The sequence below is a fragment of the Drosophila teissieri genome, chromosome 2L (assembly GCF_016746235.2).
Source record: "Drosophila teissieri strain GT53w chromosome 2L, Prin_Dtei_1.1, whole genome shotgun sequence".
Lineage (NCBI taxonomy): Eukaryota > Metazoa > Arthropoda > Insecta > Diptera > Drosophilidae > Drosophila > Drosophila teissieri.
Genome location: NC_053029.1, coordinates 2,784,433 through 2,809,628, shown reverse-complemented (window position 1 = coordinate 2,809,628; position 25,196 = coordinate 2,784,433). Strand labels below are relative to the sequence as shown.

General features: G+C 47.4%; 8 protein-coding genes across 10 annotated transcripts; 4 read left to right on the top strand and 4 right to left on the bottom strand.

Moving 5' to 3' along the window:
- Positions 1-50: 50 nt before the first annotated feature.
- LOC122626144 (transportin-3) lies at positions 51-3,510 on the bottom strand. Its single transcript, XM_043806292.1, has 5 exons — positions 3,341-3,510; positions 2,179-3,270; positions 1,780-1,946; positions 362-1,726; positions 51-305 (listed from the first exon to the last, which is right to left on the bottom strand). Exons 1-5 carry the CDS (start codon positions 3,452-3,454, stop codon positions 245-247), a joined length of 2,799 nt encoding a protein of 932 aa, XP_043662227.1. The 5' UTR covers positions 3,455-3,510; the 3' UTR covers positions 51-244.
- Positions 3,511-5,036: 1,526 nt separating this feature from the next.
- Positions 5,037-5,476, top strand: LOC122625929 (SNAPIN protein homolog). Its single transcript, XM_043805991.1, has one exon. The coding sequence runs from the start codon at positions 5,072-5,074 to the stop codon at positions 5,474-5,476; it is 405 nt and encodes a 134-aa protein (XP_043661926.1). The 5' UTR covers positions 5,037-5,071.
- An 18-nt stretch (positions 5,477-5,494) lies between these two features.
- LOC122625928 (methyltransferase N6AMT1) lies at positions 5,495-6,226 on the top strand. Its single transcript, XM_043805990.1, has one exon. The coding sequence runs from the start codon at positions 5,495-5,497 to the stop codon at positions 6,167-6,169; it is 675 nt and encodes a 224-aa protein (XP_043661925.1). The 3' UTR covers positions 6,170-6,226.
- A 2,087-nt stretch (positions 6,227-8,313) lies between these two features.
- On the bottom strand, positions 8,314-12,005 carry LOC122611601 (bacchus). 2 transcript variants are annotated; one of them, XM_043784797.1, is made up of 4 exons: positions 11,857-12,005; positions 11,016-11,304; positions 8,527-8,689; positions 8,314-8,457 (listed from the first exon to the last, which is right to left on the bottom strand). In XM_043784797.1, exons 2-4 carry the CDS (start codon positions 11,259-11,261, stop codon positions 8,408-8,410), a joined length of 459 nt encoding a protein of 152 aa, XP_043640732.1. In that variant the 5' UTR covers positions 11,262-11,304; positions 11,857-12,005; the 3' UTR covers positions 8,314-8,407. The 2 variants fall into 2 exon arrangements, with proteins under 2 accessions (XP_043640732.1, XP_043640731.1); XM_043784796.1 differs by lacking the exon at positions 11,857-12,005 and having other exon boundaries at positions 11,016-11,441.
- A 4,273-nt stretch (positions 12,006-16,278) lies between these two features.
- On the top strand, positions 16,279-17,915 carry LOC122611600 (phosphoglycerate kinase). The gene is made up of 3 exons (XM_043784794.1): positions 16,279-16,476; positions 16,546-17,490; positions 17,546-17,915. Exons 1-3 carry the CDS (start codon positions 16,415-16,417, stop codon positions 17,784-17,786), a joined length of 1,248 nt encoding a protein of 415 aa, XP_043640729.1. The 5' UTR covers positions 16,279-16,414; the 3' UTR covers positions 17,787-17,915.
- On the bottom strand, positions 17,848-19,977 carry LOC122611599 (pre-mRNA-splicing factor CWC25 homolog). Its single transcript, XM_043784793.1, has 3 exons — positions 19,821-19,977; positions 19,543-19,765; positions 17,848-19,480 (listed from the first exon to the last, which is right to left on the bottom strand). The coding sequence occupies exons 1-3, from the start codon at positions 19,836-19,838 to the stop codon at positions 17,913-17,915; spliced, it is 1,809 nt and encodes a 602-aa protein (XP_043640728.1). The 5' UTR covers positions 19,839-19,977; the 3' UTR covers positions 17,848-17,912.
- An 89-nt stretch (positions 19,978-20,066) lies between these two features.
- LOC122620366 (phosphoglycerate kinase) lies at positions 20,067-21,631 on the top strand. Its single transcript, XM_043797798.1, has 3 exons — positions 20,067-20,276; positions 20,331-20,439; positions 20,521-21,631. The coding sequence occupies exons 1-3, from the start codon at positions 20,122-20,124 to the stop codon at positions 21,598-21,600; spliced, it is 1,344 nt and encodes a 447-aa protein (XP_043653733.1). The 5' UTR covers positions 20,067-20,121; the 3' UTR covers positions 21,601-21,631.
- A 23-nt stretch (positions 21,632-21,654) lies between these two features.
- On the bottom strand, positions 21,655-25,149 carry LOC122620352 (hepatocyte growth factor-regulated tyrosine kinase substrate). 2 transcript variants are annotated; one of them, XM_043797778.1, is made up of 5 exons: positions 24,989-25,149; positions 24,730-24,814; positions 24,410-24,674; positions 23,617-23,991; positions 21,655-23,509 (listed from the first exon to the last, which is right to left on the bottom strand). In XM_043797778.1, exons 1-5 carry the CDS (start codon positions 25,017-25,019, stop codon positions 21,953-21,955), a joined length of 2,313 nt encoding a protein of 770 aa, XP_043653713.1. In that variant the 5' UTR covers positions 25,020-25,149; the 3' UTR covers positions 21,655-21,952. The 2 variants fall into 2 exon arrangements, with proteins under 2 accessions (XP_043653713.1, XP_043653721.1); XM_043797786.1 differs by lacking the exons at positions 24,410-24,674; positions 24,730-24,814; positions 24,989-25,149 and adding an exon at positions 24,051-24,246.
- Positions 25,150-25,196: the final 47 nt, after the last annotated feature.

Genomic DNA, 25,196 nt, shown 5'->3' with positions numbered 1-25,196 from the left:
ACTTAGACCTAGGAGTGCACTATTATGTAAATACTTATTGCTAAATTCTGTGAGGATCTCTTGACCGCACTCAAAATGTACATTACAAATTATATATAACTTATTACGTCAAACAATCGATTCAACTATATTATAAATAGAGGGCTACGTGCGTTTTTAACAAATTCCTAGCACCCTTGCCACATTACATACATCATTCCAAATGTACAGAATCAACCAAATCCATCTCCATCCATCTATCTGATTAGCGGAAGAGTCGCGTGAAGGTTTTCAAGGCTTGAGAAATTGCTTTCGTTGTGTCCGCTCTGCAAGAAGAAAATACGTTGAATATAATACAAAACGTATGATAGAAAGTTCTCACCTCAAAACTGTGCTGCTGAATTCGTCCAGCTGTTGCTGCGTGGCTGTCACGTAGCCACCGCTGTTCTTCTTGGGCAGTGCCTCTAGCGCCTGGGCCAGGAACGGCTGCATCCGCTCGTTGCCCACTACCTGTTTCAGTTCATGGAGCACCTCGGCGACATCTACCAGCATGTAGGAGTGCAGTTGAAAGACCGAAGCTTGGATCAAGTTCATCACTAGAGCTCCGCCATGTTGATTCGCCAGCTCCACCACCAAGGGACGGCACTCGGCGTTCCGGCTGTGGTTATTCGATCTGCCCCAAACCAACAGATTGATAAAGAACTTCATCACAGAGGAGTTCGCCTCGCGGTGGTCCAAAGAGCAGGCTATTAAAGCACACTGGAAGATCGGCGTGATGAGGCTGCTCTGGAGCAGCTGGTGGGGACAACAGTCTAAGTAACGCGATGCCAAACGGAAGAAATCATCCACTGTGTCGGGGTTATTTTTCAGGCCGTTCTCCATCTGCAGCAGGCCAAAGGTGGGTTCTATAAATGCCTGAAGCATCTCCAACAGTCCGCCAATACACTCGCTGGACTTGGCAAACTCATCCACCAGTATGGATCCCACGTAGAGGAAGCAACTGTGGTGCTGCACAGCATACAGCACCACCATTTGTTTGATCAGCGGTTCCACGAGCAGCATAGCTTGCTTTCTCACCATCCGAATGCCGTAGCGAATCAGACGGCAGGTACGTTCCATAATACGCAGGTCACTCTGGTACTTATCCATCACCCGCGATATTAGCTGCCAGGCGTCGTTCAGAATAGCTACCGTGGGGTGCTCGACGTTGTCGGGAACGTCGGGATTCGTGTGACGAATAATGGCGCAGGCTCGGTCTATCCAGTAAACTGGATCGGTGCGCTCACCCTTTTGAACACTACCTCCAGTGCTGTCCACCAGTTGAGCCAGCGGTTGCAGCTGGAAGCCGACGATTTCTCGCAGAGCAGGCTGCAGTTGCTCGCGTGGCAGGCGAGTCAGAATAAGCGATATGCCCTTTAGCAAGCCTATTGCCACATCGTTGTTTATTTGAAAGCTGTCCAGGCTGCGGGCAATCTCCACAAGACCGCTGATGTGGCACACCATCTTCTGTCGGCAGGCGGAGCAAATGGAGGTCAATGCAATGGCCGCAGCTGGCGCCAAGCCATTCTTTTGCTGCAGGGCGTACAGCAGAAAGTTGAGGACTGCCTCCAGGGATTCCGGATGATTCTCAATCCAGTCGCACAGTTCCCCGATCAAAAGAATCGCGGTGTACCGAACTGCTATGTGCGTTTGCTCCGACATATTAAGAATCGCCTCCACCACCTTGGGGATCACCTCGTTCTCATCTCTGAAAGGTAAGCATTGTAAATCTGTTATGGTACTAAAAAGTTTCATACTTACGGCAGTATATTTTTGGCTACATTCTGCATAATGAACAGTGCTGCCTCCGTGGACTCCCACGTAGTTTCTGGTGCTTGCAGGATATGAAACATTTGCTTAAAGCACGCTCCGGATCCCACTATAAAGGCCACATCTTTTATCAGATCTGAGACCTTGCGTCGAAAGTCCTGTAAATCAACAGTTTTAGTAAATTTGTAATCAAACAATTATTTTGGGTAAAATTAGAAATATAAAATCGCTACTGCTTCGAGTTAACATTGTAAAAGACGAAAACTAAACAAAATAAACCGGTTCTACCCATAAATGCCTAGTTGGCCTACACCTAGCTATAAATAATTTGAAACCTGATGAAATAAAAGAGCTTATTCATTTCTAAATGTCTAAATATCACACACTCACAAAGAAATTGTTGTTCTCCTCGATGAGCCCGTCGTGGTCGCTCTCCATCTGCGAGTGACGAAACAGGGCGCTTATCAGCCGCTCAATGTGCGGCCGGAATAGAGCCGTCAGCTTATCCTCGTTGCGCTGGAAGAGATCCTCGCTGAGCTTGTACCATAGGTGGAAGGTGATCTCGGCCACCTCGTAGTCAAAGTGTCCGACGCAAAGCAGCACAAGATCCAGTCCTTTCAAACTGTAGTGTGGCTTCTGGGCATCGGCCAATAAATCGTAGAAGAAGGCATCGCACAACGACGTGAAAATTCTGCAGTAGTTGATCGTCTTATCGGTGTCCTCGTGCGCCACACTCAAATGATAAGGAGTCTCCAGCATACAGACAGCTCCAAAGATCTGTGCCTCGAAGGAGGACTCCGGTTCGCTGGCGCTATCCTGTCGTGTGTTTATGCAGGAGAGCAAGGCACACACGCACTCCGTGGCATTGTCGTGCAATTTTCCCGTGGTCTCCGGCAGCGAGAGCAACCGGAAGGACAGCTGGGTGAGGGCGTTGTTATACACATGCGAGACGGGAAAGGCATGGATCACCAGCCAGGCACTGTAGGTGCGCAACGCGGCATTCCACACGCGCTGCTGGTCGAGATCCTCCCGCTGTAGGCACATGCACAGGAACTTCAGGACACACTCTGCGCTGGCGTCCAGCTGCTTGTGCACTTCCTCGCGCCGATTGGCGCCCAGCCGCAGATACCGAGAGTCGATTTCCTCGGGCAGCACTTTGAGCACCTCCAGCAGGGGCCAGATGGCGCACTGATGCGGCGCCAGTGTCACCAGGAGATCGTTGATCGGCTCCCGCCAACTTGCCATCAGCAGGGCCAAATCCGCGACCGCCAGACTGAGCTGTGTTACAATCACATTGTCTGTCTGCTCGTCGATTTGGCCTATGTGAGTAATCAGGGAATCCCGCAGAGACTCGTGCGTGTGCGGGGGCAGTTCGCTGAAGGAGTTCTGTATCTTGTTCCGCATGGTCTGGGCAGCAAAGTAATTGGCGTGGAGGTCTCGCTTCTGGTGCAACAGCTCGTCCGCAATCGTCCAAGAATAGATCTTTAAATGATTCCAACAAAAAACTTAGTAATCGAAGGGAGGTTTCGTATACCGGGCGACTATCACTCACCGACTTTTGGAAGTCCTGCAGCCATTTGTTGGCCTTCTCCTGCTCCTTGGGGTTGTTGCCCTGGAAGAGGGCGCTGATTGCTTGGTACACCACGTCCACCGAGTACGTATCCATTTCATCGGCAGCTTTAATCAGCGCATAAATTTTCTTAATTACTTATTATTATACTTTATTAGCGATGGCTGAGTGCGTACATCCCGTATATCGATAACGCCAGGAGGTCGCGTGCGATAACTTTGGAATGTGCACGTCCGATAGTCTGAAGGACTCTTTGAAATTTCACAGGGTTGTCAACTGTGTTAAATATTAAAACAAATGAAAATAATTATTATATATATAAGGTTGTCAAATATCTCCCTTCCGCCTTTTTGTCTTTTGAATTTCGTGGCTATGTACAAAGCGCTACAGAGCTCGTATCTGGCAATACTATACATAATTTGAAAGGTCTTGACATAACCTACAAAACGACGCTATGCATGAGATATTGGTTCAACAGTTATAGACGTGTAAACATGGAGTTCACTAACGCCGAAATTCGCGCTATTTTAAAGTTTTCTTCGTTAAAGCAAATCGCTAGAGAAACGTTCCGTGAGATTAATGGTGTTTGGGGATGGTACTCTATCACTTCGAACGCGGAGAATGGTTCGACGATTCAGAGCGGTGAAAACGACACCATGGATAAGCAGCCGGGAAGACTGTGACGACAAATACCGATCAAATCATGGAATACATCGAGTTAGACCGCCATGTGGCATCTCGTGACATCGCCCAGGAGATGGGAGTTAGTCACCAAACCATTTTAAACCATCTGCAGAAGGCTGGATACAAAAAAAAGCTTGATGTTTGGGTGCCGCATGATTTGACGCAAAAAAACCTTCTGGACCGAATCAACGCCTGCGATATGCTGCTGAAACGGAACGAACTCGACCCATTCTTGAAGCGGATGGTGACTGGCGACGAAAAATGGATCACATACGACAATATCAAGCGAAAACGGTCGAGGTCGAAGGCCGGTGAATCGTCCCAAACAGTGGCCAAGCCGGGATTGACGGCCAGGAAGGTTTTGCTGTGTGTTTGGTGGGATTGGAAGGGAATCATCCACTATGAGCTGCTCCCATATGGCCAGACGCTTAATTCTACCATCTACTGCGAACAACTGGACCGCTTGAAGCAGGCGATCGACCAGAAGCGTCCAGAATTGGCCAACAGAAAGGGTGTAGTGTTCCAACAGGACAACGCCAGACCACACACTTCGTTGATGACTCGTCAGAAGCTACGGAGTCGATGGAGTTTATCGATCACCATATAGGAATAGCCAATGATTACACTGTTACTGTCCATGCGAATGCCTTTGTGTAAGTTGAACTCAAAAGAGTTGTGAAAATGCTGTCGATTCTCGCAATAAGGAGCTCTACGAGGAGTATTATGAAGTTGTCTAGATGAAACAGCTTATCGAAAAACGCATATGAACTAAATCGATCACTGTAACATATAAAGCATGAATAAAAAAAAAAGGAAAAAAAATATATAATATATAAATATAATTAATTTTATGCTGATCAATCACATAATTAGTTTTTAAAAGCAATTTACCATATGTTTTTGACATTAAGCAATAAAAATACTCTGCGCGACTATCGAAATACTTGTCCCCAAAAATACTCGATACATCGATACCATTTGGGGGCTCCTAACAACATCTCCAATTCGTTTTCTGGTCAGAATTCTACAATGGATTCGGACAGCACCGTCACTTCCTTGGAGGAGAACACGGAGAACTTCTGCACGAATCCCACGCGCGACATCCTCGCCGAGGGCATCACCAACCTCTTCAAGCCGACCATCGAAAGGTTGGACGAGCGTGTGGCCTCCACCATCCAGTTACAGGCAGAGCTTCGTGGCCAACTGGACGCACTGGCCGCCCAGCTGAGGGACATCGAAAAGGCGCAGAGTCAGATACCCGAGTTCGCGGACAAGGTGAAGGAGCTGCTAAACGTGAAGCACAAGGTGACGGTCATCAGCAACGTGTTGTTGACCAGCCAGGAGCGGCTCACGGGTCTGCACAAGCTGATAGAGAAGGAGCAGCGACGGCGACAGGCGCTCCTGGACTCTGCGCTCAGCACCAACATATCCTAAACTTAAATACTGTCCGTCATGGAGACGCCCTACACCGACCACTTGAGCCTGGAGGACTTCGAACACGTTTACGAGCCAGCGGAGGACTCATTCCTACTGCTGGATGCCCTAGAAAAGGATTTGGAGTACCTGGACCAGCTTCAGCCGCATCTTTGCGTGGAACTAGGCTCGGGCTCGGGAGTTATTATCACGGCGCTGGCTAAGAAACTGGCTGGCTTTTCGCTGTGCCTAGCCACGGATATCAATCCGAAAGCCTGCAATGCAACCCGAAGAACTGCTACTCGGAATGGAGCTCGCTTGGATAGCATTCGCTGCAGCCTAGCAGATGCACTGCGCCCGCAATCCGTGGACGTGCTGCTCTTCAACCCGCCCTATGTGGTCACCAGCGAGGCGGAGCTGCAAACGCAACAGTTCGATTCCCACAGCGAATCCTCAACGGATCGCAATCTGGTTTTCTCCTGGGCTGGTGGTCAGGACGGGCGACGCGTCACGGACATTCTACTGAAGCAACTGGATGACATTCTTTCGCCTCGAGGCGTTCTCTACCTACTCCTTCTGCGGGAGAACAAGCCTGAGGAAATTATCAAATACTTAGAGGGTCTCAAGTTCCGGGCTGTTAAGTTCATGGAGCGACGCATTCCTGGCGAGCATCTGTACATACTGAAGGTCACCAGGACCTCCGCATCATCATGACTTGTGCAATAGTATCAAATGAAAGTTGTATTTTAAATAAAAGGTAACCATTTAAGAGTTCATTCCCATGTTTGATACTTCATTATATGGTGAATAATTTTTATAAAAGTTGAAATGATTTAAAGAATTGGTTTATGAAGCCAGAAATTTGTATACCCCTTACTTGTAGAGTAATTGTACGATTTTCCTGTAGCAAAAAAGCTCTTCTTAAGCTTTTAGGAGTTGAAATAGGATATTTTGGCGCTTAAGTTTGAATTCAAATACAAAAGTTGCTCAATTTTCCAAACGAAGCCATCGGAGCATTTACTCATTCGTTTATTAATTGGCATGTGATGAAGCTAATCGATTTTCAACCCAGAAAAAGGTACGTAATCAGAGGATGTTTTCCTATTGAATTTTTCCATCATCCCTTACTAAGTTTTTTCTGCTATAGGGAGATTTGTGGGAACCAGCTTGTCAACCCCCGGATACAAACAGGAACTATGGAAGGGATGGATCGGAGTAACGTAGGGGCCAATCAATGAATTATGTACCTACATGCTCCTGGATAACAACTCCTACCCCTAACACACCAAAAAGGAGGTGGATGCCCCACCCAAAGCGGCTAAAAGCAATTGAAACAAACTTTTTATTGGCATCTATAGATGCCAATAGGTATGTACGTACGGTTTTCGCTTTTACGTAATTACAATAATTTATTTCATCGTTCAAAATTGTTTCATATTCTCATTTTCGATTCGTGGTTCTGTCGTCTGCCCTTCCGCACTAGTAGATGTTAATTTAGCACTAAGCAGATACATGAGTAATTGGTATTTACAAAAATGCATAGTTCTTTAACATTGTCTGTGGTTTCGCTATTGTTTTATCAGTATCAAATCGGCTCATTTATCTTGGGCATATCGCATTGGCAATTATTGCATTCAATTATTCAGTTGCTGGCAAGTAATACCAGCTTTAAGCCTCTGGCATTTTGGATCTGGGTCAGTGGGTGGTTTGTGTATATGTGGATGTCTTTTCGGGACAAATCGGTTGGATTGGAGGATGGAGGTTGGGTGGTTTCAGTGTCGAGTGCCGTGATTGACGAGCTGGGCACAATTCGTTTTCAAATATCAGTCGTTATATTCTGAGAACTCGTACGGTGTTGTGTATAAATAGTTTTGGATTTGGATACCCTTACTAATAGATACATGTAACATTAAAAGTTTATTTTCTTGCTCATTATTCGATTCTCGAGTTGGTTTTTACAATTTACAAATGAATTAGGCTTATCATCGACTCGCTCGCACAACTTATCAACAGAATAATAAACCCCTCGCTTTAATACTGACATAAGTACTTAAGATTAGTCATAGTTTATAGTTAAATGCTGAAACGAAACAGAAGGTTAGAACTCAAACTTCCCGATGTTCTTTGCTTTATTTGCCCCAAAAGCGAAGACCAAGTAAGTCCCAGTGCCTTGGGTTTTGGGAAATTTGGGTGACTGTGGCCACAGTGGGCGCGAAAATTTTGAAACCATAGCTAAAACTTGAGTGTCATTGAATGCTTGTCGAGTATTGGGTTTCAATGATTTTTGCGATTTATTTAAATACAATTTTTATGTTTTATTTGTTTTGTATTTAATTGCATTTGCTGTTTCTTTTTCATTTTCATTTCAAATGTTCACTTTTGTATTTTTGCTTCTTTCGATCATTCACAAATGTAACGTCTAATTTAATAATGAATTTGAATATTGTGTACGTGTGTGGGTGTGAGTGTATCTGTGTTTAATTCACGGACTTCGTTTACGCTACATTTGAAATCTTTGTATATTTTGTTTCACGCATAAACGGGGCGTTTAAATTAGGACTTATGAGATAAAGGAAAGAAAGATTTTGGTTTTGTTTTGTTCTTGTATATAGTGGGGATGTTTACTTTTTGTTGGATTCCGTATAGGTTGCGTTTATACGAAAATGCCTTCAATTACAATTTTTGTTTGTTTTGTAGTTTTTTATAAAAAAAGTACACATAAAATACAATTAAAATAAGGTAAGAAATAAAAAATTATTTCTTAAACATAAAAATTATATACTTTTGCGATTTTTTTGTGGTTTTTTCTCCTCCTCCTTCTCCTTGTTGTGGTTTATTTTCTGGTTGTTGGTTTATTATTATATTTTTTTGTTTTGTTTTTGCTTGTAACTTTTATTTATTATTAATTTAAATTTTTGTTTGTTTTTGTTTGTATTTTTGACTACATTATTATTACGCCTGATCGTCCGAGCCGGAACCGTCATCATTATCATCATCATCATCTGCGCGGAGAAGGGTAAAATCCGAGGATTAGATTTATGTGGAAGAAGGAAGTATTTCCGTAAACTCACCATCACATTCAATGTCATCCTCCTCACCATCGTAGGGGATGTCGTACTCGTCGCTCTCGATTTCACTGTCGCCCTCGATGATTTCCTCCAGAGCCTCTTCCTCATCGGAATCTCCATCGGCGGCCGCTGCCTTCTTGGCCTTCTTTGATTCTGCGGATTTGGCCTGAAAGAGTGCAAATTAGGGAGAAAATTAGTAATGTTATTTTGGTTTATTCATATGATGATTGATTTTACTATTAGCAAGTTTAGGCCTCTAGAGCTAGAATAACTAGAAGAGCAGCGAAATGGTCCTACGCGCCCAACTCAAACCCACACATCTCCTTGATCAAGGGCATCCAATACCCCTCTTAACTTGCCGTGCGTGTGTACATAGTCATAAAATGTATATTTTCAGCCCACAAAACAAACAGCGACGAAAATCGTTATTTTCGCCGTAAAAAAACATTTGAAAAATGCGCGCGCCAATGTAATTCGCTGCGGCAAACAGAGACAGAGAGAGAGGCTACGTGAGAGCGGATTACAAGTGCAGCCGTGTTACATCTGTGCGCTGTATATACAAGGCGACATATTTACTACATAAGCGGGGGAAACAAAAAAAAAAAAAAAAAAAGCAGCGACATATGTATCCGAATCCGTGAGATACGAATCGAAGCGTGCCCTGTAAAATAGAGAGCAGGAGAGAGCGCAAGAGAGTGCCGCAGAGAGAGAGTATCTGAATCGGTAGCACTGTAAACTGTACCTGAACTGCATGAATGAATCTCTCGCTCTCACTCACATCCATCCGAACGACAGCTGCTGCAGCGACGTCGGCAGCGAAAAAAGGCGCAAAACAACAACATGCGTGGGTTTAACTTTTGCCGCTGACCAACCAACAACAAGATACACATAATGGTATATAGTTTATGGCAGTATATAGGCGGTCACGTTCCCAAGTCGAAGAGAAGCCGCAACACAAGGGCCCTATTTACCAGACTGTTACAAAGCGGAAGAAGCGAAAAACAATCGGGATGTGGAAAAATGTGCAAAATTAATGGCCACCCATCGCCCATTTCTCCCACATCGCTTACAGCATAAGTCACGAGACCCAGAACTCGAGAAAAGGGCAATAGAGGCTTAAGACGAACAGGGTGTATCAGCATTGGAGGGGACTAAGCTCTAGAGTTACATCGATTCTCTTTCTGGGGTTATAAATGGGTAATCAATATATCTAAATTAAGATAAGGACCTTATTTTGGTGTTTTAGCGGGAAGATACATTTCTAGAGATAACGTACCAGCAATGAAATTCAAAGTCAATACTTTCCAAAACTAATCTGCAAATCTAGGCAATGTGTTACTGTACCACAAAGTGATAATCCCTACCAAACATACATCAATTGATTGATTTATGTTGATCATTATTCCATTGAATCCCGAAGAAAACCTAACTAACTTTTGCGACACCCTGTATAGCTGTCTTGTTTTATGTACTAAGCTAAATACGCATAAAGCAGAGCGGAAAAAAGTGAAAGATAAATGTAAGCACATACGCAAACAGACAAAACGGTGTGTATACAAATTACGAGGGAGAGAGTTCGGCCTCGCTCTCGCTCTCTATTTGTATCTATCTTTCTCCGGAGAGAGAGAGAGGGAGAGAGCACGCTCCCGTTAAACTGTACATTTTTATTTCGAGTTTGAGTCTGAGAAAAGCGCTTGATTTGCCAATTTATCTGCCTTACTGTCCGAACTATTTTATTTTTATCAAGAAATGTGCTACTCGATTATGGAATGCGACTGCTTCAGGCCCACAAAACTTGTTCGAATACCGCGTGCTCTTGGCGATACTAACCAAAAATAAAGTGGGCAAACATGACATGAGTAATTTACCGGCCGGCAATGTGTGCTTTCATTGAGAGAGTGCATTGGCATCGCGTTCAGTTTGCGTTTGCATTTGCATTTGCGTTTGCAATTCCCGTAGCCCCAAGTGACTGATAAATAAGGCCAAGCATATGAGTTATAGCCATAATGCCATAATGTATCTATTGCTGTGTAATGCTTTTCAGCTTTTCAGGGGACACGTCAATGATAATGACCTATGGGTTGATTAAAAACACATTAGCCACCCCACTTCATCCCAGCCCACAAAGAAAAGGCCCTGGCTAACTGTACTGTACTCCCCGCCTATATAAGTACGGCCCTCCTAACCTCGATTTGAACCTTACAACAATAATCTTTGATTGCCGGACCCGCAATCATCTTGGTTAATCGTAAACAACACAAACGCGCAACCTAGCTATACGAGATACACGCTCTCTCTCTCTCCTTCTCTTTTGGGGGCATATGTAAGCCATTGAGAGAGTGCGCTGTTCCGAAAAACGTGTGTATATCTATTTCTAGAATTTTTCCCTGAACAAGAAGTGCTACTCGCATATTGAATTGGAGTGAATCATTAGGGGCCGCCCCGTTTTGGTTTTACCGCGTAAACAACTGGCTATGTAGATCAGTACTCACTTCTGCTGGCCTTTTGGTGCCTTTCACGGATTCCTTTGCGGGGGCAGCGGCGGCGGCATCGGCGGCATCCTCGCCGTCCTTTGACGTGCCGTTGTCGGCCGCGTCGCCGGCGGCATCGGCAGCAGCGGCCTTATCCTCAGCGGCCGCCTTCGCCTTGAGATCGTCCTTGACAGCAGACACATCATCCGCCGCCACCTTCTCCACGGCCACATCGCCGTTGTTCTGTTGTTCCGTAGCAGCCGACATATTTGATGGATTTTCTTTGAGTTTTTCCGGAATTATTTAGTTTCTGCGTTATATAGAGAACAATTCGGTTTGGTTTTGTGGGTTGTCTTGTTGTTGACAAAAAACCAACGCAAAATACTCGGGGAAGGCGAGAGAGAGACAGAGAGAACCGCACCGCACGAAGCACACAAACACACTGAATGCGATTCAGCTGCGGGCCGTCTATTTAAGCACTGCCTCTCGCGGCGAGAGTAATTTTCTTTCGGTGCTCTCTCTGCTTTCTCTCTTGCTCTCCGCGATATCGTTACGACGCTCTCTCGCTCTCTTTCTCCCACGCCATTGGCCCATACAATACACTCAAAAAAGCGCCGCGGCATTTGTACAGCCGCAGTCGATGGCGGCAGCGCAGAGAGAAGACAACAACAACAGCCCAGAGCGAGCGTTGGATTTTTAGGAATATTATTTTGCGGTGATTTTCTGATAATATGGTATCTATATAGTATATGTAGCTATAGGAGGTGCCATATATCAGGCGGCTCTACGGCAGGCAGGCTAAAGGATTTACTCGTAGGCCCCACTGATGTATGGAATATCCGTTTGCCTTTGGTTTGCTAACCACCGATATGTGCTCCCGTCGACGGTTCGTACAAGACTGAGCTTGCCGTCCGTTGGATGGCTAGAAATTGTCGCTTGCTTCTTCTTGCGCCAAATCGGTTGCACACATTTTCGCCTATAACTCAAATATCTTTGTTCGAATCGGTTCAGAGACCGATCGAGGCTATAGCTGGCGGTATCCGCTTAATTTCGCAACTTTTCCCGTGGTGCTGCGATCAAAACTAGATCCGCAAATGACAAGTTGAGTGGGTTTCCTGATTAATTCCATACAAAATCTGCTTGGGTTCCGTGAGTACGGTTGTGGGCGCGTTTGGCGGTAAATTTGAAAATTGCGCGCGCCAGTGTTGCGCTTGTGGGCTTAGGGGCGGGGTCTGGGGGTTGGTCGTAGCGGTGGTGGTGGTGTGCGGTGTGGTGTGTAGTGTGTGTGGTGCAGTCACTCAGTGGCGTTTTGACCGTTCGTCGGTGGAACAGAACAACACAGAACAGAACAGTGGATGTGGATGTGGATGTTGCCGATGGGAAGAAGTGTTGCAGCATTGTTGCCGCAGATGCAGATGTGTGTGCTGTGTGTTGTACTCAGCACGGCATTCGTATTTATAGAGTGGACCAGCGTGGGACGCAATGTCGTCGCGGATTGGGGTCAATTGATTGGTAACGTGTGGGGAAGCAGGTGATTTTCGCGGCCCAGGAAAGCGGGGAGCTATTTTTGAGATTCTAACGATGTAAATGCACGCAATTGAGGAATGCTCTATTCCGGAATTATGCGTCTTAAAAGTAGAATATTATTTTTGAATTCAACGAAGCAATTTTCCACCCCATATAGTTCGAAAATCATTAAGGGTTAGTTTTCAAAATCGACAAACTCCAGAAATAATAAACTTCCGTAAGTTCTTTTGGATCTAATAAAGTCTTAAACTCCACTTAATGCCAATGCCCATCAGTAGTCGAACGGGGTCCACCCTTGACTCTTTTTTCAATGTGCCAATCTTTCTGTTGATCCCGCACTTGTGGTTCGACCATTTGATGGTTTCGTTCGCGACACGAACCCAGTGGGTTCAGGAATCGACAAATATATAGGGAACTGGAACTGCCGAGTGGGCTATAACATATCGCCACTATCACCTGGTAGCCAACGTGCTCGAGGTGTACGGTTCGTCTTCATAAATCTGTGTTATCAGTGGGCAATCACTTGGAGGTTGATCTTCAAGTTCATTCAAAATGTGCACATTATCGAGCAGAATAACAACCGATGGAGTAATACTAGAGGAATTCAACCGGAAGCTATTAGGTTCTTGGTGTTATTTGGGGTAGCAAATTGAGAAATTGGAATAGCCAGCGTGCTTCAGTTTACCGGGTATCCAACAGTCGAGCTTCGAAACGCCAGCCTCTCACGCTTTCAGCTATTTTCGTGCGAAAGCAAAGGCAAATACGAATGAATGCCTAGGCTATATAGTTTGTAATCTGAATAATACGGTCGACGACAGAGCGAGCGGACGACTGTCGACAGGCGGACCGCTAATTAAAGTCGGCGAACCTGTTCCGAGGCATCCCATCCGAGGCGGCACGGTAAACGTAAACACCTGTAATCGTGGGTCGTCGTCGTCGTCGTCGTAGTCGTCCATTGAGTTATCACATATTTGAGGAGCAGCGATGACTTTTTGCCTGAACATCATCGCTGCTGCCTGATGCCTGATAAGCCGATTTGCGTCTCCATTTCGCTGTGGTTTCCATTCGCTTTCCGTTGTTTTCTGGCTGTCTTCTCACTTTCCGCCCGCCGAACTCACAGTATCCGTTCGAGTGGCTCGGCGATGGTTCCCCCAAAGAATGGTGGCTCTCTCGCGATACGCATCGTAGTGCTCATCGGTCTTGTGGGGCAGCACCTCTCGGTGAACAATGGTATCTGGATTCCTGAGGACAACCTGTGCCAATTTCTCGAGTTATCGGGGTGGTACGACCGTAGCTACTTCAAGGTTACGCAGCGGTTCGAAATCCAGGCGATAAGGAAGGTTCGGGCAGGCAAAAAACGAAAGATGGTCCTGCTTCCCGGAACACAAACATCTGTCGATTCTGGAGTTTTATGGCCCATTCAGAACCTAAACTAACGCAAGATTGGTTGGGAATTTCCATCTAGCTGCATAGTTTTCCGACCGTTCGCCGTTCCTGACCTGGCCCACGTATTTCTCCCAGTGCACTTACACGTTGCGTCATTAATTTGCTGTAGCATAAAGGTGCGAACAAATCTCAATGCAAACAATCGATAGTCAGCCGCTCAAGCATGTGTATCTAAAACACACACATCAACTTGTATTCACGGCGATTAAGTTCTCTGCTCTCTCAGCTTAAGGCGCTGCTTATAGATCTCTAATCAGGTTGTTACGTTTCACAAAGCGGTTTCAAAGTTTCCAAAGAATATTTAGTTCTTTGAAGAGCTATGTATATTATTAATATGGAAAACAAGGTATGAAAGAGTAGCGAAACTCCACGCTGAGATACAAATTCAATTGTAGCGCATAAAAATAGCCATTATAGGCCGTCCCTTTTAGCGCCTAGGTACACAAGACGCTTTGGTAGAACAGCATGAACAGGTTTACGACTCGATTAGAGTGATTGTTAGACTGTTGCTAGATGGGCGACTCCGATTCGCTTGGCCGCTTTGCCTCTTGGCCGCTTGCCTCTCGGGATTCTTGATCTCTAGCGCGCTAACACAGACGATCGCAATGGACACTTTCGCAGTCGAGTCTCGTTTTGCCGGCATGTGCTAGTGTTTCCACACGAGTGCCGGGCCACATGGACGCGACTCGACCAGGTATGCCGGCCTGGCGACTCACCTGCTCACCTGCGTTTCACCTGCGTCAACGGGCGGTTTACACGCAATTATTAAAATGAATTTAAGCAGCCCCATTGTCTTCGATTTCCAATACCACCTGACTTGGCCGCAGTGCCGTGGTGCCAGCGTCAGTGGGTCCGTGTCCTCGGTGGTGCCTCCTTAACAACCGTGACGTGTGAGTGGACATTCTTTCGACCGGCAGGCAGGCTAAAGGATGAGGGATGAGGGAGGACAGCTGCTGCCACTGCGATGCTGAAGCTGAAATGCCCCAAATAGGCTTATACGCACCCCCAAAACCCCAACAGATATGTCAATCTAGCGGTTATATTAGCGTTACAAGAGGTACTTGGATGAGCATTTTGGGGTAATATTAATTTTTACCTATGCTAAATTGTATCATTCGCATCTCTTTTGTCTGCAAAGTTTCGAATACAAGTACTGTCATCCCTTCTAGCTTACTACTAACATCACAATTGGTCCTTTGGGGAGATAGGTCTTTAGAGAACCCGCCACTTTGGCTAGAAAACCCCTGAGTGGCCAGCACCCCATCCCTCCATCCTTCCCAGATACCTTCCTTTGCCATCTGCGTCATGCATTTCGCTGCACTGAGCACTTGTGGTGGGTGGTGGTGTTCCGTGTCCTGAGTGCTGGGTGGTGGGTGGTGGTGCGGTGGGTTAGCATTTGGTGGTGCTGAGTGCCGAATGTGCCAGCGGTGGTTGCTTGGACCGCCGGAGATGAGTAAAGATACCGAGTGGGCAACCATGAATGAATCATTTGGGGAAGAGGCAGAACACCATGGCATCATAGGCGGAATCCGTTTGCACAGCCAAAATAAAACAACGGCTACCGAGAATGATTGTGTGATTTGTCTTTGTTGTGAGCAGAAATCATTTATTCAATAATTACATATTGACATATGTACAAACATCAAAGGGGCGGCTGTTACACCGCAATATGTATGTATGTACATATGTACGCACGTCATTTAATTTTTCATAAGTAATAATAAATATTTATAAAACAATATCTTTATTAGTTTTAAAAAATATGTATTTATATTTAATAAAAATGGGTGAGAATTCGAATTATCTGTGTTTCTGTGAATTTTACAGTTTAAATTTAACAGACATTCAAGGGAGTGGAAGGACAAAGTCAAAAGGGGTTGATGATAATATAAAAATATATGGTAACAAATTTTATGGAGTTAGTTAATATAATTTTTAAATTACATTGTCAAGTCAATAAGAGCAGAAATTTATGTTAAAACAATTTAACATAGGGTATTTATAGTAAAATTTATAAATTTGATAATTTTCGAATTGATTTGCGGCCCCCTTTCGACACCCTTGGAATGGATGCTTTACAGCACTGCGCTGACAGCACTGACCAACACTATTAGGGCGCCAAACACAGAGTTGCATGTGGCTGGCACAACTTGTATCCAACTTTCGAACGAGAATACACCCCGATATGAACTCCGGCGCCCCAAAATTGGAGTATCCCTATCCGTGGCCTGCGCATGATACATACCCATCGGCGGGAAACAGCCTGCCACGGATTGCCGCCCTGGAAGTCGAATTGCAACCCTAGCGGCCCGCCGACTAAATGACCTTGCGCTGACATTGCCGCACAGCAGTTGCGAACGAAGAAGATTCGCGGAATCAGTGGTATCGCAATCCGGACTTTGCTAGCACGCACCAGGAGTATCCATAAAATCCAGAAAAATCCCAAGATGGCCTTCAACAAGCTGAGCATCGAGAGCCTGGACTTGGCTGGCAAGCGGGTGTTGATGCGGTAATGCAAAGCTATTCCTCCCGTGGAATTCAGTTCAGTTGCATAAACATTGTCCGTGCTTCTTTGCAGCGTCGACTTCAATGTGCCCATCAAGGAGGGCAAGATCACCAGCAACCAGAGGATCGTCGCCGCCTTGGATAGTGTCAAGTTGGCCCTGTCCAAGAAGGCCAAGTCGGTGGTGCTGATGTCCCACTTGGGTCGTCCCGATGGCAACAAGAACATCAAGTACACCCTGGCACCCGTGGCCGCTGAGCTGAAGACCCTGCTCGGCCAGGATGTGACCTTCCTGAGCGACTGCGTCGGCAGCGAGGTGGAGGCCGCCTGCAAGGATCCCGCCCCTGGATCCGTCATTCTGCTGGAGAACGTCCGCTTCTACGTGGAGGAAGAGGGCAAGGGCTTGGACGCCAGCGGCGGCAAGGTCAAGGCCGATCCAGCCAAGGTCAAGGAGTTCCGTGCCAGTCTGGCCAAACTGGGCGATGTCTATGTCAACGACGCCTTCGGCACTGCCCATCGCGCCCACAGTTCCATGATGGGCGATGGCTTTGAGCAGCGTGCAGCTGGTCTGCTGCTGAACAAGGAGCTGAAGTACTTCTCGCAGGCCCTGGACAAGCCACCAAATCCCTTCCTGGCAATTCTCGGTGGCGCCAAGGTCGCCGACAAGATCCAGTTGATTGAGAACCTTCTGGACAAGGTCAACGAGATGATCATCGGCGGCGGCATGGCCTTCACCTTCCTAAAGGTCCTCAACAACATGAAGATCGGCGGTTCCCTGTTCGACGAGGAGGGGTCCAAGATCGTCGAGAAACTGGTGGAGAAGGCCAAGAAGAACAACGTGCAGTTGCATCTGCCAGTGGACTTTGTCTGCGGCGACAAGTTCGCCGAGAACGCTGTCGTCAGCGAGGCCACAGTGGAGGCCGGCATTCCCGATGGACACATGGGTCTGGATGTGGGTCCCAAGACCCGTGAGCTCTTCGCGGCGCCCATTGCCCGCGCCAAGCTCATCGTGTGGAACGGGTAGGTGTCACACTAGGCAACTTTCTGAAGATCTTGCTAATAATTTATATTTTAGACCCCCCGGTGTCTTCGAGTTCCCCAACTTCGCCAACGGCACCAAGTCCATCATGGACGGCGTGGTGGCCGCCACTAAGAACGGCACCGTCTCCATCATCGGCGGCGGAGACACTGCCTCTTGCTGCGCCAAGTGGAACACGGAGGCACTCGTCTCGCACGTCTCCACCGGAGGCGGCGCATCGCTGGAGCTCCTGGAGGGCAAGACACTGCCAGGCGTGGCTGCATTGACCAGCGCCTAAGCGTAAATACGGTATATTAATGTTAATCGCATCGTTTATCTTGTAAGCACAAACCACGACGTTTAAAAGTGTTGAATCTATTTGTTGCGGAACCATATAATGCATACGAAATAAAGGAATCCTAGTTTATTTGCGGGCAAAGTTGGTGTCCATTGAGGAGGCGGTGCGCTGTATGTTGTTGAGATTGGCCCGGATGCGATCGCCTATGGAGTTGTGATTGGAAATGGCCTTCTTAACCTCCTTATTAATGAACTCCTTGTCGAAGTCTCGTTCACGGTTTTGGGCCTCCTCGCGGGCGTAGGCCTCTCGGTGCTTGCGCACCACTTGGGTGCGATCCGCTTCCCTCCAAGTGGCGTTATCCATCATCTCGCGCAGACGAGCTTCTCGGTCGGCTGCGCTTAACTTGGGCTTGCCGCTGGGACGGCTGGCAGAAGGACTGCTTTCCCTTCGTTGGGGCGGCCTTTCAGCAATCTTTTGTTTGTCATCTCTTTTCGAACTTCGGCTCCTGCTGCGTCTTGACCTGGAACGCTCTTCAGGTGACCTACTCCTGCGTTTTTCGCGCTGCTTTAAACTATCCTTGCTATCTTCTGGGCGATGGCGTCTGGCTGTTTTGTCCTCTGGGCTCCTGGTTCTTCTCCCCCTTCTCTCTAAGGGACTTCTGCTCCTACGGCGTTCCTTTCGCTCGTTTGGACTCCTTTGCCTCTGCCGTTGTTCCGGGCTACTGCTCTGTCGTCTTTTCCTATCCCGGGGGCTTTTGCTCCTACGCCTTTCTTTTCTCTCGTCGGGACTCCTATGTCTCTGCCTTTGTTCCGGGCTACTGCTTTGTAGTTTCTTTCTATCCCGGGGGCTTCTGCTCTTACGGCGTTCCTTTCTCTCGTCTGGACGTTGTTGCCTCTGCTTTTGTTCCGGGCTTCTGCTCTGTCGCCTTTTTCTGTCCCGGGGACTTCTGCTCCTGCGTCTTTCCCGATGAGTTCTGTCTTCAGAGCTGTGGCTCCTCTTGTTCTTTCTCCTGGGCTCTGGTTCCCTAGATCTTTGCCTTTTCGGCTTTACCTCTTCGTCACTACTGGCGTCACTCGTATCGCTGCTTTTCTTCTTGGATTTCTTGCTCTTTTTCTTGGTAGCCATGTCTAATTGCTTTGAAATGGTGCGGTACTGGGCGTCCAGCAGCTTGTCCAGTTTAAGGTCACCCTGGTCACCCTTTAGTTTGCTTACTTGGCGGGCTAATTTTCTGTCCAAGTCATCGTCGCTATCATTGCTCTCACTGTCATCACTTTCATCATCGCTGGATCGTCGGTTCTTTTTCTTCTTTTTGGATTTCTTGGACTTTTTGCTCTTCTTGACCTTCTTCTCCTTGGCGGCCTTTTGTTCCTGTTCAGTCTTGAGGATGCGATGGATTTCCTTCAGCTTGACGGGATTCTCAAGTAGTTTTCGGCGGGATTCCATCTCTCGCTGCTTGATGAGCATTAGGGGATCCTCAAGCGTCTTGCGCTGTATGTCCACCTGTTCGTTGGACTGCAGATTGCGGTACGTCCGGATAGAGAAGGGCACACAATCGTGCTCCACATGGTTGATGGACTGCTTGAGACCCACCGTGTTCTGTTCCTGACGGCTCTCCTCTGCTTGCAGGGTCTCAAAGGACTTGTCGATCTTGCGGCCCAAGAGGTACTCCTCACGGTTGATCAGCTCAGTGCTATCTGGAGCAAGATAGACATGAAGATATTAGATATTTTATTAGAAATTCACCTGGATGACTCACTTTTGTACATCCACTCCAGCTTGGCTTCGCCGGCGGCTCCGCCATTATTGCTCAGCACTCCGGAACTTTCGCCCAATCGTCTCAGCTCCTCCCTGTCCCGCTCCTCGTTGATCTCCTTGCGCAAATCCTGCAACTTGCGCTCCTCCATCTTCGCTTGCTCCTCCGCTTTCCAAACGCGCTCTTGATTTTTCATCGTGTGCGGATGCCATGATTTCTTCAGATTCTGGAGGGAAAACCAATGTTTATTAACGGATAATGAGTTGGGAGATATTACTTACTAGATCTCCGCCACCCATCTTGGGTTTGGTTTGGGTTTTAACAGCAAAACAAACAAGTTACAAGCAATTCCAGTTTTTCCCTCCTTTTCTTGTGTTTTCATCAAAAACATATGCTCAACGGGGCTGCCAGATCGTGGAGAGGTGTATTATTAAATTGGTGTTGCCGTACAGCTTGATTTTTCAACCACTATTTGAAAATGATTTAAATTAAATTGACTTTATTTACTTTTAAATTACTTCCACATCGTGCATTTATTTTTCAGTCAAAAGCAGTTAGGAAAATTCACAGATTTTATTTAGTATGCTTCTTTTGCGACAGATCTTGTATCATAAAGTTCAATCTTTTACTAAATTAAGATTTCACAGATTTCTTAGCAATGACGATTGCACTGGAAAGCAAGTAAAGAAGTTGAGCTTAAAAAATGTCGATGTGACTGGAAAAAGGGTTTTTATGAGGTGAGTATTCTTGAAAAATATGTTCTAGTGTATGATCTATAAATTTATTTTTAGAGTGGACTTTAATGTACCCATGAAAGATGGTAAAATAACAAATAACCAACGAATTGTTTCCGCACTTCCCAGTATTAAATATGCGCTGGATAAAAAATGCAAGTCCCTGGTGAGTATATATATCGCACTTACTCTCCTAAAGAGTATAAAATAAATAACTTTTTAAAAATCATCATAATTCTTTGTTCAGGTTTTGGCTTCCCACTTGGGACGTCCCGATGGCAAAAAGAACAACAAGTTTAGTCTGGAACCGGTGGCCAAGGAGCTGGAGAACGTGCTGGGCCAGCCTGTTCGATTCCTGGACGACTGTGTGGGTGAGCATACCCTGGAAACTCTGAAGGATCCCTGCGAGGGCACAGTGGTCCTGCTGGAGAACCTGCGATTCTATGCCGAGGAGACGGGCAGCAGCAAGGACGAGAACAAGAAGAAGGTGAAGGCCGATCCCCAGAAGGTTAAGGAATTCCGGGCCAAGTTGGCGCAGCTGGGCGAGATCTATGTGAACGATGCCTTCGGAACGGCACATCGTCCGCATAGTTCCATGATGGGCGATGGCTACAAGGTGCGAGCGGCTGGCTTCCTGATGGACAAGGAGCTGGAGTACTTTGCCAAGGTTCTCCACGAGCCGGCCAAGCCGTTTCTTGCCATTCTGGGTGGCGCCAAGATAGCCGACAAAATTCCGCTGATAACGAACCTCCTGAACAATGTGACGGCCATGATCATATCCGGCGGCATGGCCTTCACCTTCCTCAAAGTGCTCACTAATATGGAGATTGGAAAATCCCTCTACGACGAGAAGGGTTCCAAGTTGGTGAACGACATAGTCTGCAAGGCAAAGGAGAAGAATGTGAACATACTACTTCCAATTGACTTTGTCATTGCTAACAAGATCGACAAGAAGCCGGATAAAATCGAGCATGTGGATGTCACACGCGGTATACCGAAGGACATGATGGGTCTGGACCACGGCCAGGTATCCAGTGAGATGTTTGCAGGCGCCATTTGTGCGTCCAAAACCATCGTTTGGAACGGACCACCAGGCCTATTCGAAAACGAGCTGTTCGCCCAAGGCACCGAGTCCATGTTGCAGGCAGTGATCGGAGCCACAAAAAGAGGAGCCACCACAATCGTGGGTGGTGGGGATACGGCCACCGCTTGCTTGAAGTTCGGAGGCGCCGACAAGGTCTCACATGTGTCCACCGGCGGAGGAGCTTCCCTGGAGTTGCTGGAGGGAAAGGTTCTGCCTGGAGTGGCAGCTCTTTCGGATGCCTGAAAGCTTATTCTGCTTTACTTGTACATATATCTTAAGTTAATAAAACAATCAGTCTCTCAAAATACAAAGTTAGGTTTATTGTGGAATAACATTTGTCGGTTAAAACTTGATAAAAGAGCGGGTCTCGACTTGAAACAGATCTCGTACAGCATTTCCTAACTGTCTTTTTACCTCCATAAATTTGGTCTAAACTTAAAATTTAGCATGTTCCTTTCGCGCAACAAAAACTTTTGAAGTAGTAACTAATAACCGCATCGAACTAAACAAAACACACATTTTTGGCATAACAACCACACGAGAACTGTTTGACCCAGCCCTGAAGGGTAATACAAATGGAATAACATATCTTGGATTAATCGAAGCTAATCAGTTCCGCCGTAGCTGGCTCCTCAGCTCTAGCGGGCGCGGGTCCCGGTTCGTTTTGCGGCGGAGCAGGTGCAGCAGCAACTGCTTGGACTTGATTGTTGGTGATTTCGGTGACTGAAGGTGCCTGTGCTGCTGGAGGAGCCTGGTTGGCCAAGGGCTGGTGCTGCTGCAGCATTACGTGACCCATTTGGGGTGGTGGCTGGGGTTGCTGAACAGGGATTTGCTGAGGCTGCTGGCCAGGAATCTGCTGTGGCTGCTGGCCAGGAATCTGCTGTGGCTGCTGACCGGGAATCTGCTGTGGCTGCTGACCAGGCATCGGCTGAGGCTGCGGTGGAAATGGCATTTGAGGGGGCTGGGCGATCGAATGCTGTTGCGGCTGTGGGACTTGCTGCTGCTGCAGGATTGCAGACGGATTGTTGGCAAACTGATTTTCGGGCATGGGCGGCATCATCTGGGGATTTCCAGGCGGCGCGGGCTGTTGCATTAATCCACCGGGCTGTAGATTCGGCGGCATCGGCTGCTGCATTGACGGATTGTACATGCCCGGCGGAATGGCCTGGAACTGCCCATGTCCGTTGGGTGCCGGTGCTGGACCCTGCGGCAAATAGCCGGGCACACCGGCAGCATATGGATTGTAGACGTTGTTGAGCTGGTGCGAAGGCGATCCATGTTGCGGCACCGCCGATGGTGGCATGTAGGGGAAGGGTGGTGCCGACTGGCCCATCAAATACTGCGCTTTCTGCTGCTCCTGGCGCAACTGCATCTCGCGCTCCTGCTCCTGGATGCGCTGCAGGGCCAACTGACGTTGGTACTGCAGATACTCCTGCTTCTTCTTGCGCATTATGTCCAGCTTCTGGGCCATCTGCATCTGCCGTTGACGCTCCTGCTCCTCGGCGATCCTGCGCAGCTTCTCCACGTGCTCCTGACGCAGCTGATCCAGCGCAGCCCTCGAGTCCTTGATCTGGGTGAGCTTGTCCTGCAGCTGCTCGTACCACATGCGCTTGTCGTCCATCTCCTTGATGTACGACAACTGCTGGGAGTGCAACGAGGTCAGGGTCATGAAGAGAGTTTGCACAGAAGAGTCGTTAGAGATACTGCGACCGCGACTGGAGTTCGACTTCATGCGGTTCACAAAGATCTCCACCTGAGTGCGCATATTGGCGGCGAAGTCATCGATCTGCACTTCATCCGCACTCTTGGCCTGCAGTGGCATGATCTGCTGGGGCTGCGGAGTTGGTGGCATGGGGCTCGGTGCCGAGGGACTTGCCATGGAGGACGATTCGCTGATCTTGCGCTGCTCCCAGTAGCTGCGGTTCAAGTACTTGGCCAGCTCCGGATTGGTAGTCTCTTCCGGCTGCTGGTGGTACTCCTTAGGCTCTGGTGGTGCCTCCGGACTGGGAGACCTTTGCTGCATGCGATAGGCAGCGGCTGGCGCGGACTGCAGCTTGGGCTTCTGCTGTTCCGCTTCCGATTGACTGAGGGCCAGCGCCAGCTGCAGTTCCTCCTCCTCCTTGAGTTCCTGCTCGGTCTTGCGGGCTGGTGTCTAAAAAGAAAATGGATTGTTATTAATCAGCTGTTCTTTCTTCTTGAGCTTGCACATTTGTTTACCAATCGGTTGCGATTAGATAGCTTTGTTTGAGAGTGACTCACCTGCACCTGCTGGGCCAAAGTGCTGTTCAAATACTCCGCCGGCAGCTCGCTGTCCGCCGGACGTGCTCCCGCCTTAGCAGCCCCACTGCCGCTCGTCGGACGCTGGAGGGCAGCGAAGCAACCGTCGCACACACGCACCTCCTTCTCGATGCCGTACTTGGGCAGCGGGCACTGCTTGGCCGTGCACTGGCCGCAGAAGACCTGGCCGCAGTTCCGACAGTGGTGCTTCCGGTTGGTGAAGGTGAACTCCACGCGACAGCGATGGCATACCCTGCCATCTGCCCAGTTGGGCGCCGTGTCCGCCGTGAACATGGCATCGGCCTCCCGAAGTTCCGGGAAGGAGTGCCCCTTCGCCTTCAGGATGGTCATGGTGTCCTGCAGAGAATAAGGAATGTTAATAATGGTAAGTGGCTATGTGAAGTGAGTGTGTCTACTAGGGATTCCTCCTCTATGCTTAGTTCCTCCTCGGAGCTCATTTCTATGCAATTGATGACATTTCACTGGCTCTTGCTGCAAGTCAAACAGTTGTTGTCTACTAATTAAATTAATGGTCAAGCACAGGGCCGGATTTTGAACTTTGTGTGTTAGGGTGATGCAAAAACTAGAGCTTTTAGTGCATAATTAATGTGGATCTTGCTAAAACTATGCAAATTGTGGGTTTTTTGAATAGGAAATAACTGAAATGTAATGCATAGATGAATCTACCATATTTTTGAAAGATAATACAACCAAGAATACTAGTTTCTGTGACCTAAAAACGCAGCAATCTCCTACTTAATCGGAGGAGTCCTACCTTGATGGCCTGGTACTTGTCCGAGGAGCGGAAGGCGTTGGCCCAGGTCTGCACCAGCTCCAGCATCTTCTGGCGCACGTTCTCGTGGGGCGTGGACTCGAGGAAGCTGCTGAACATCTCGCAGTTCTCCTTGGTGAACACCTCCTCGTGAACGGGTGCTCCGCAGTTCTTGACGATGCTCTCGAGGACCAGCAGGGAATAGCAGGAGGAGTGCGGATTGGGCGAGTTCATTTTCTTCTTGATGGCGGCGAAGGCATTCTTGGGACTGCAAATCATAGGTTTTTTAATAAATTTGATTTCCGGGAAACCACGAAACTTACGTGACATCTTTTTGGTTGATTTCATCGCAAATCAGGAGAATTGAGGGCCAGTCAGGCTCCAAACGCAAGTGACTGGTGGCATTTTCTGCGAGTGGAGAGTGTGTAATTATTAGACCTTTGTGTGTTAATCAAAATCTTCATTTGTTTGGGAGTTCAATCGCCTTTTTATTGTTACTTCTGAATTTCTTTTTCTTTTTTTTGTTTTTCGATGAGTCATTTTTGCTCATTGGTTTAGTTTCTTGGTTTTGGTGGTTCTTACCTAAGTTTTTGTCGAAACTTGATCGAAACATGTTTCCTGTGCTTTTATGATGCTTCTTGTCGCTGGTTTTCTATTCTTATTTGACTAAAATCAGGAAAGTTTATTATTATTGTTTTGCAAGCAAAGAAATTTTCTGCAATGCGCCAGTGCTGCCACATCAATGAAATCAACATACTGCTACAGTGCTGCCAGACGACCAAAGCGCTTG

Bases quoted from the DNA above. Each gene is read 5' to 3' on its own strand.
- LOC122620352 (XM_043797778.1), bottom strand. From the start codon at position 25,019: ATGTTTCGATCAAGTTTCGACAAAAACTTAG. The intron at 24,675-24,729 runs GTAAGTTTCGTG...TATGATTTGCAG, and splicing joins ATCAACCAAAAAGATGTCAC to TCCCAAGAATGCCTTCGCCG. The intron at 23,992-24,409 runs GTAGGACTCCTC...TATTCTCTGCAG, and splicing joins ACAAGTACCAGGCCATCAAG to GACACCATGACCATCCTGAA.
- LOC122620366 (XM_043797798.1), top strand. From the start codon at position 20,122: ATGCTTCTTTTGCGACAGATCTTGTATCATAAAGTTCAATCTTTTACT. The intron at 20,277-20,330 runs GTGAGTATTCTT...ATTTATTTTTAG, and splicing joins GGAAAAAGGGTTTTTATGAG to AGTGGACTTTAATGTACCCA. The intron at 20,440-20,520 runs GTGAGTATATAT...TTCTTTGTTCAG, and splicing joins ATAAAAAATGCAAGTCCCTG to GTTTTGGCTTCCCACTTGGG.
- LOC122625928 (XM_043805990.1), top strand. From the start codon at position 5,495: ATGGAGACGCCCTACACCGACCACTTGAGCCTGGAGGACTTCGAACAC.
- LOC122611601 (XM_043784797.1), bottom strand. From the start codon at position 11,261: ATGTCGGCTGCTACGGAACAACAGAACAACGGCGATGTGGCCGTGGAG. The intron at 8,690-11,015 runs GTGAGTACTGAT...GCACTCTTTCAG, and splicing joins GCACCAAAAGGCCAGCAGAA to GCCAAATCCGCAGAATCAAA. The intron at 8,458-8,526 runs GTGAGTTTACGG...TTCTCCGCGCAG, and splicing joins GGATGACATTGAATGTGATG to ATGATGATGATGATAATGAT.
- LOC122611599 (XM_043784793.1), bottom strand. The intron at 19,481-19,542 runs GTGAGTCATCCA...ATCTTGCTCCAG, and splicing joins GCTGGAGTGGATGTACAAAA to ATAGCACTGAGCTGATCAAC.
- LOC122625929 (XM_043805991.1), top strand. From the start codon at position 5,072: ATGGATTCGGACAGCACCGTCACTTCCTTGGAGGAGAACACGGAGAAC.
- LOC122611600 (XM_043784794.1), top strand. From the start codon at position 16,415: ATGGCCTTCAACAAGCTGAGCATCGAGAGCCTGGACTTGGCTGGCAAG. The intron at 16,477-16,545 runs GTAATGCAAAGC...GCTTCTTTGCAG, and splicing joins GGCAAGCGGGTGTTGATGCG to CGTCGACTTCAATGTGCCCA. The intron at 17,491-17,545 runs GTAGGTGTCACA...TTTATATTTTAG, and splicing joins AAGCTCATCGTGTGGAACGG to ACCCCCCGGTGTCTTCGAGT.
- LOC122626144 (XM_043806292.1), bottom strand. From the start codon at position 3,454: ATGGATACGTACTCGGTGGACGTGGTGTACCAAGCAATCAGCGCCCTC. The intron at 1,947-2,178 runs GTGAGTGTGTGA...GTTGATTTACAG, and splicing joins AGGAGAACAACAATTTCTTT to GACTTTCGACGCAAGGTCTC. The intron at 306-361 runs GTGAGAACTTTC...TTCTTCTTGCAG, and splicing joins TTCAGCAGCACAGTTTTGAG to AGCGGACACAACGAAAGCAA.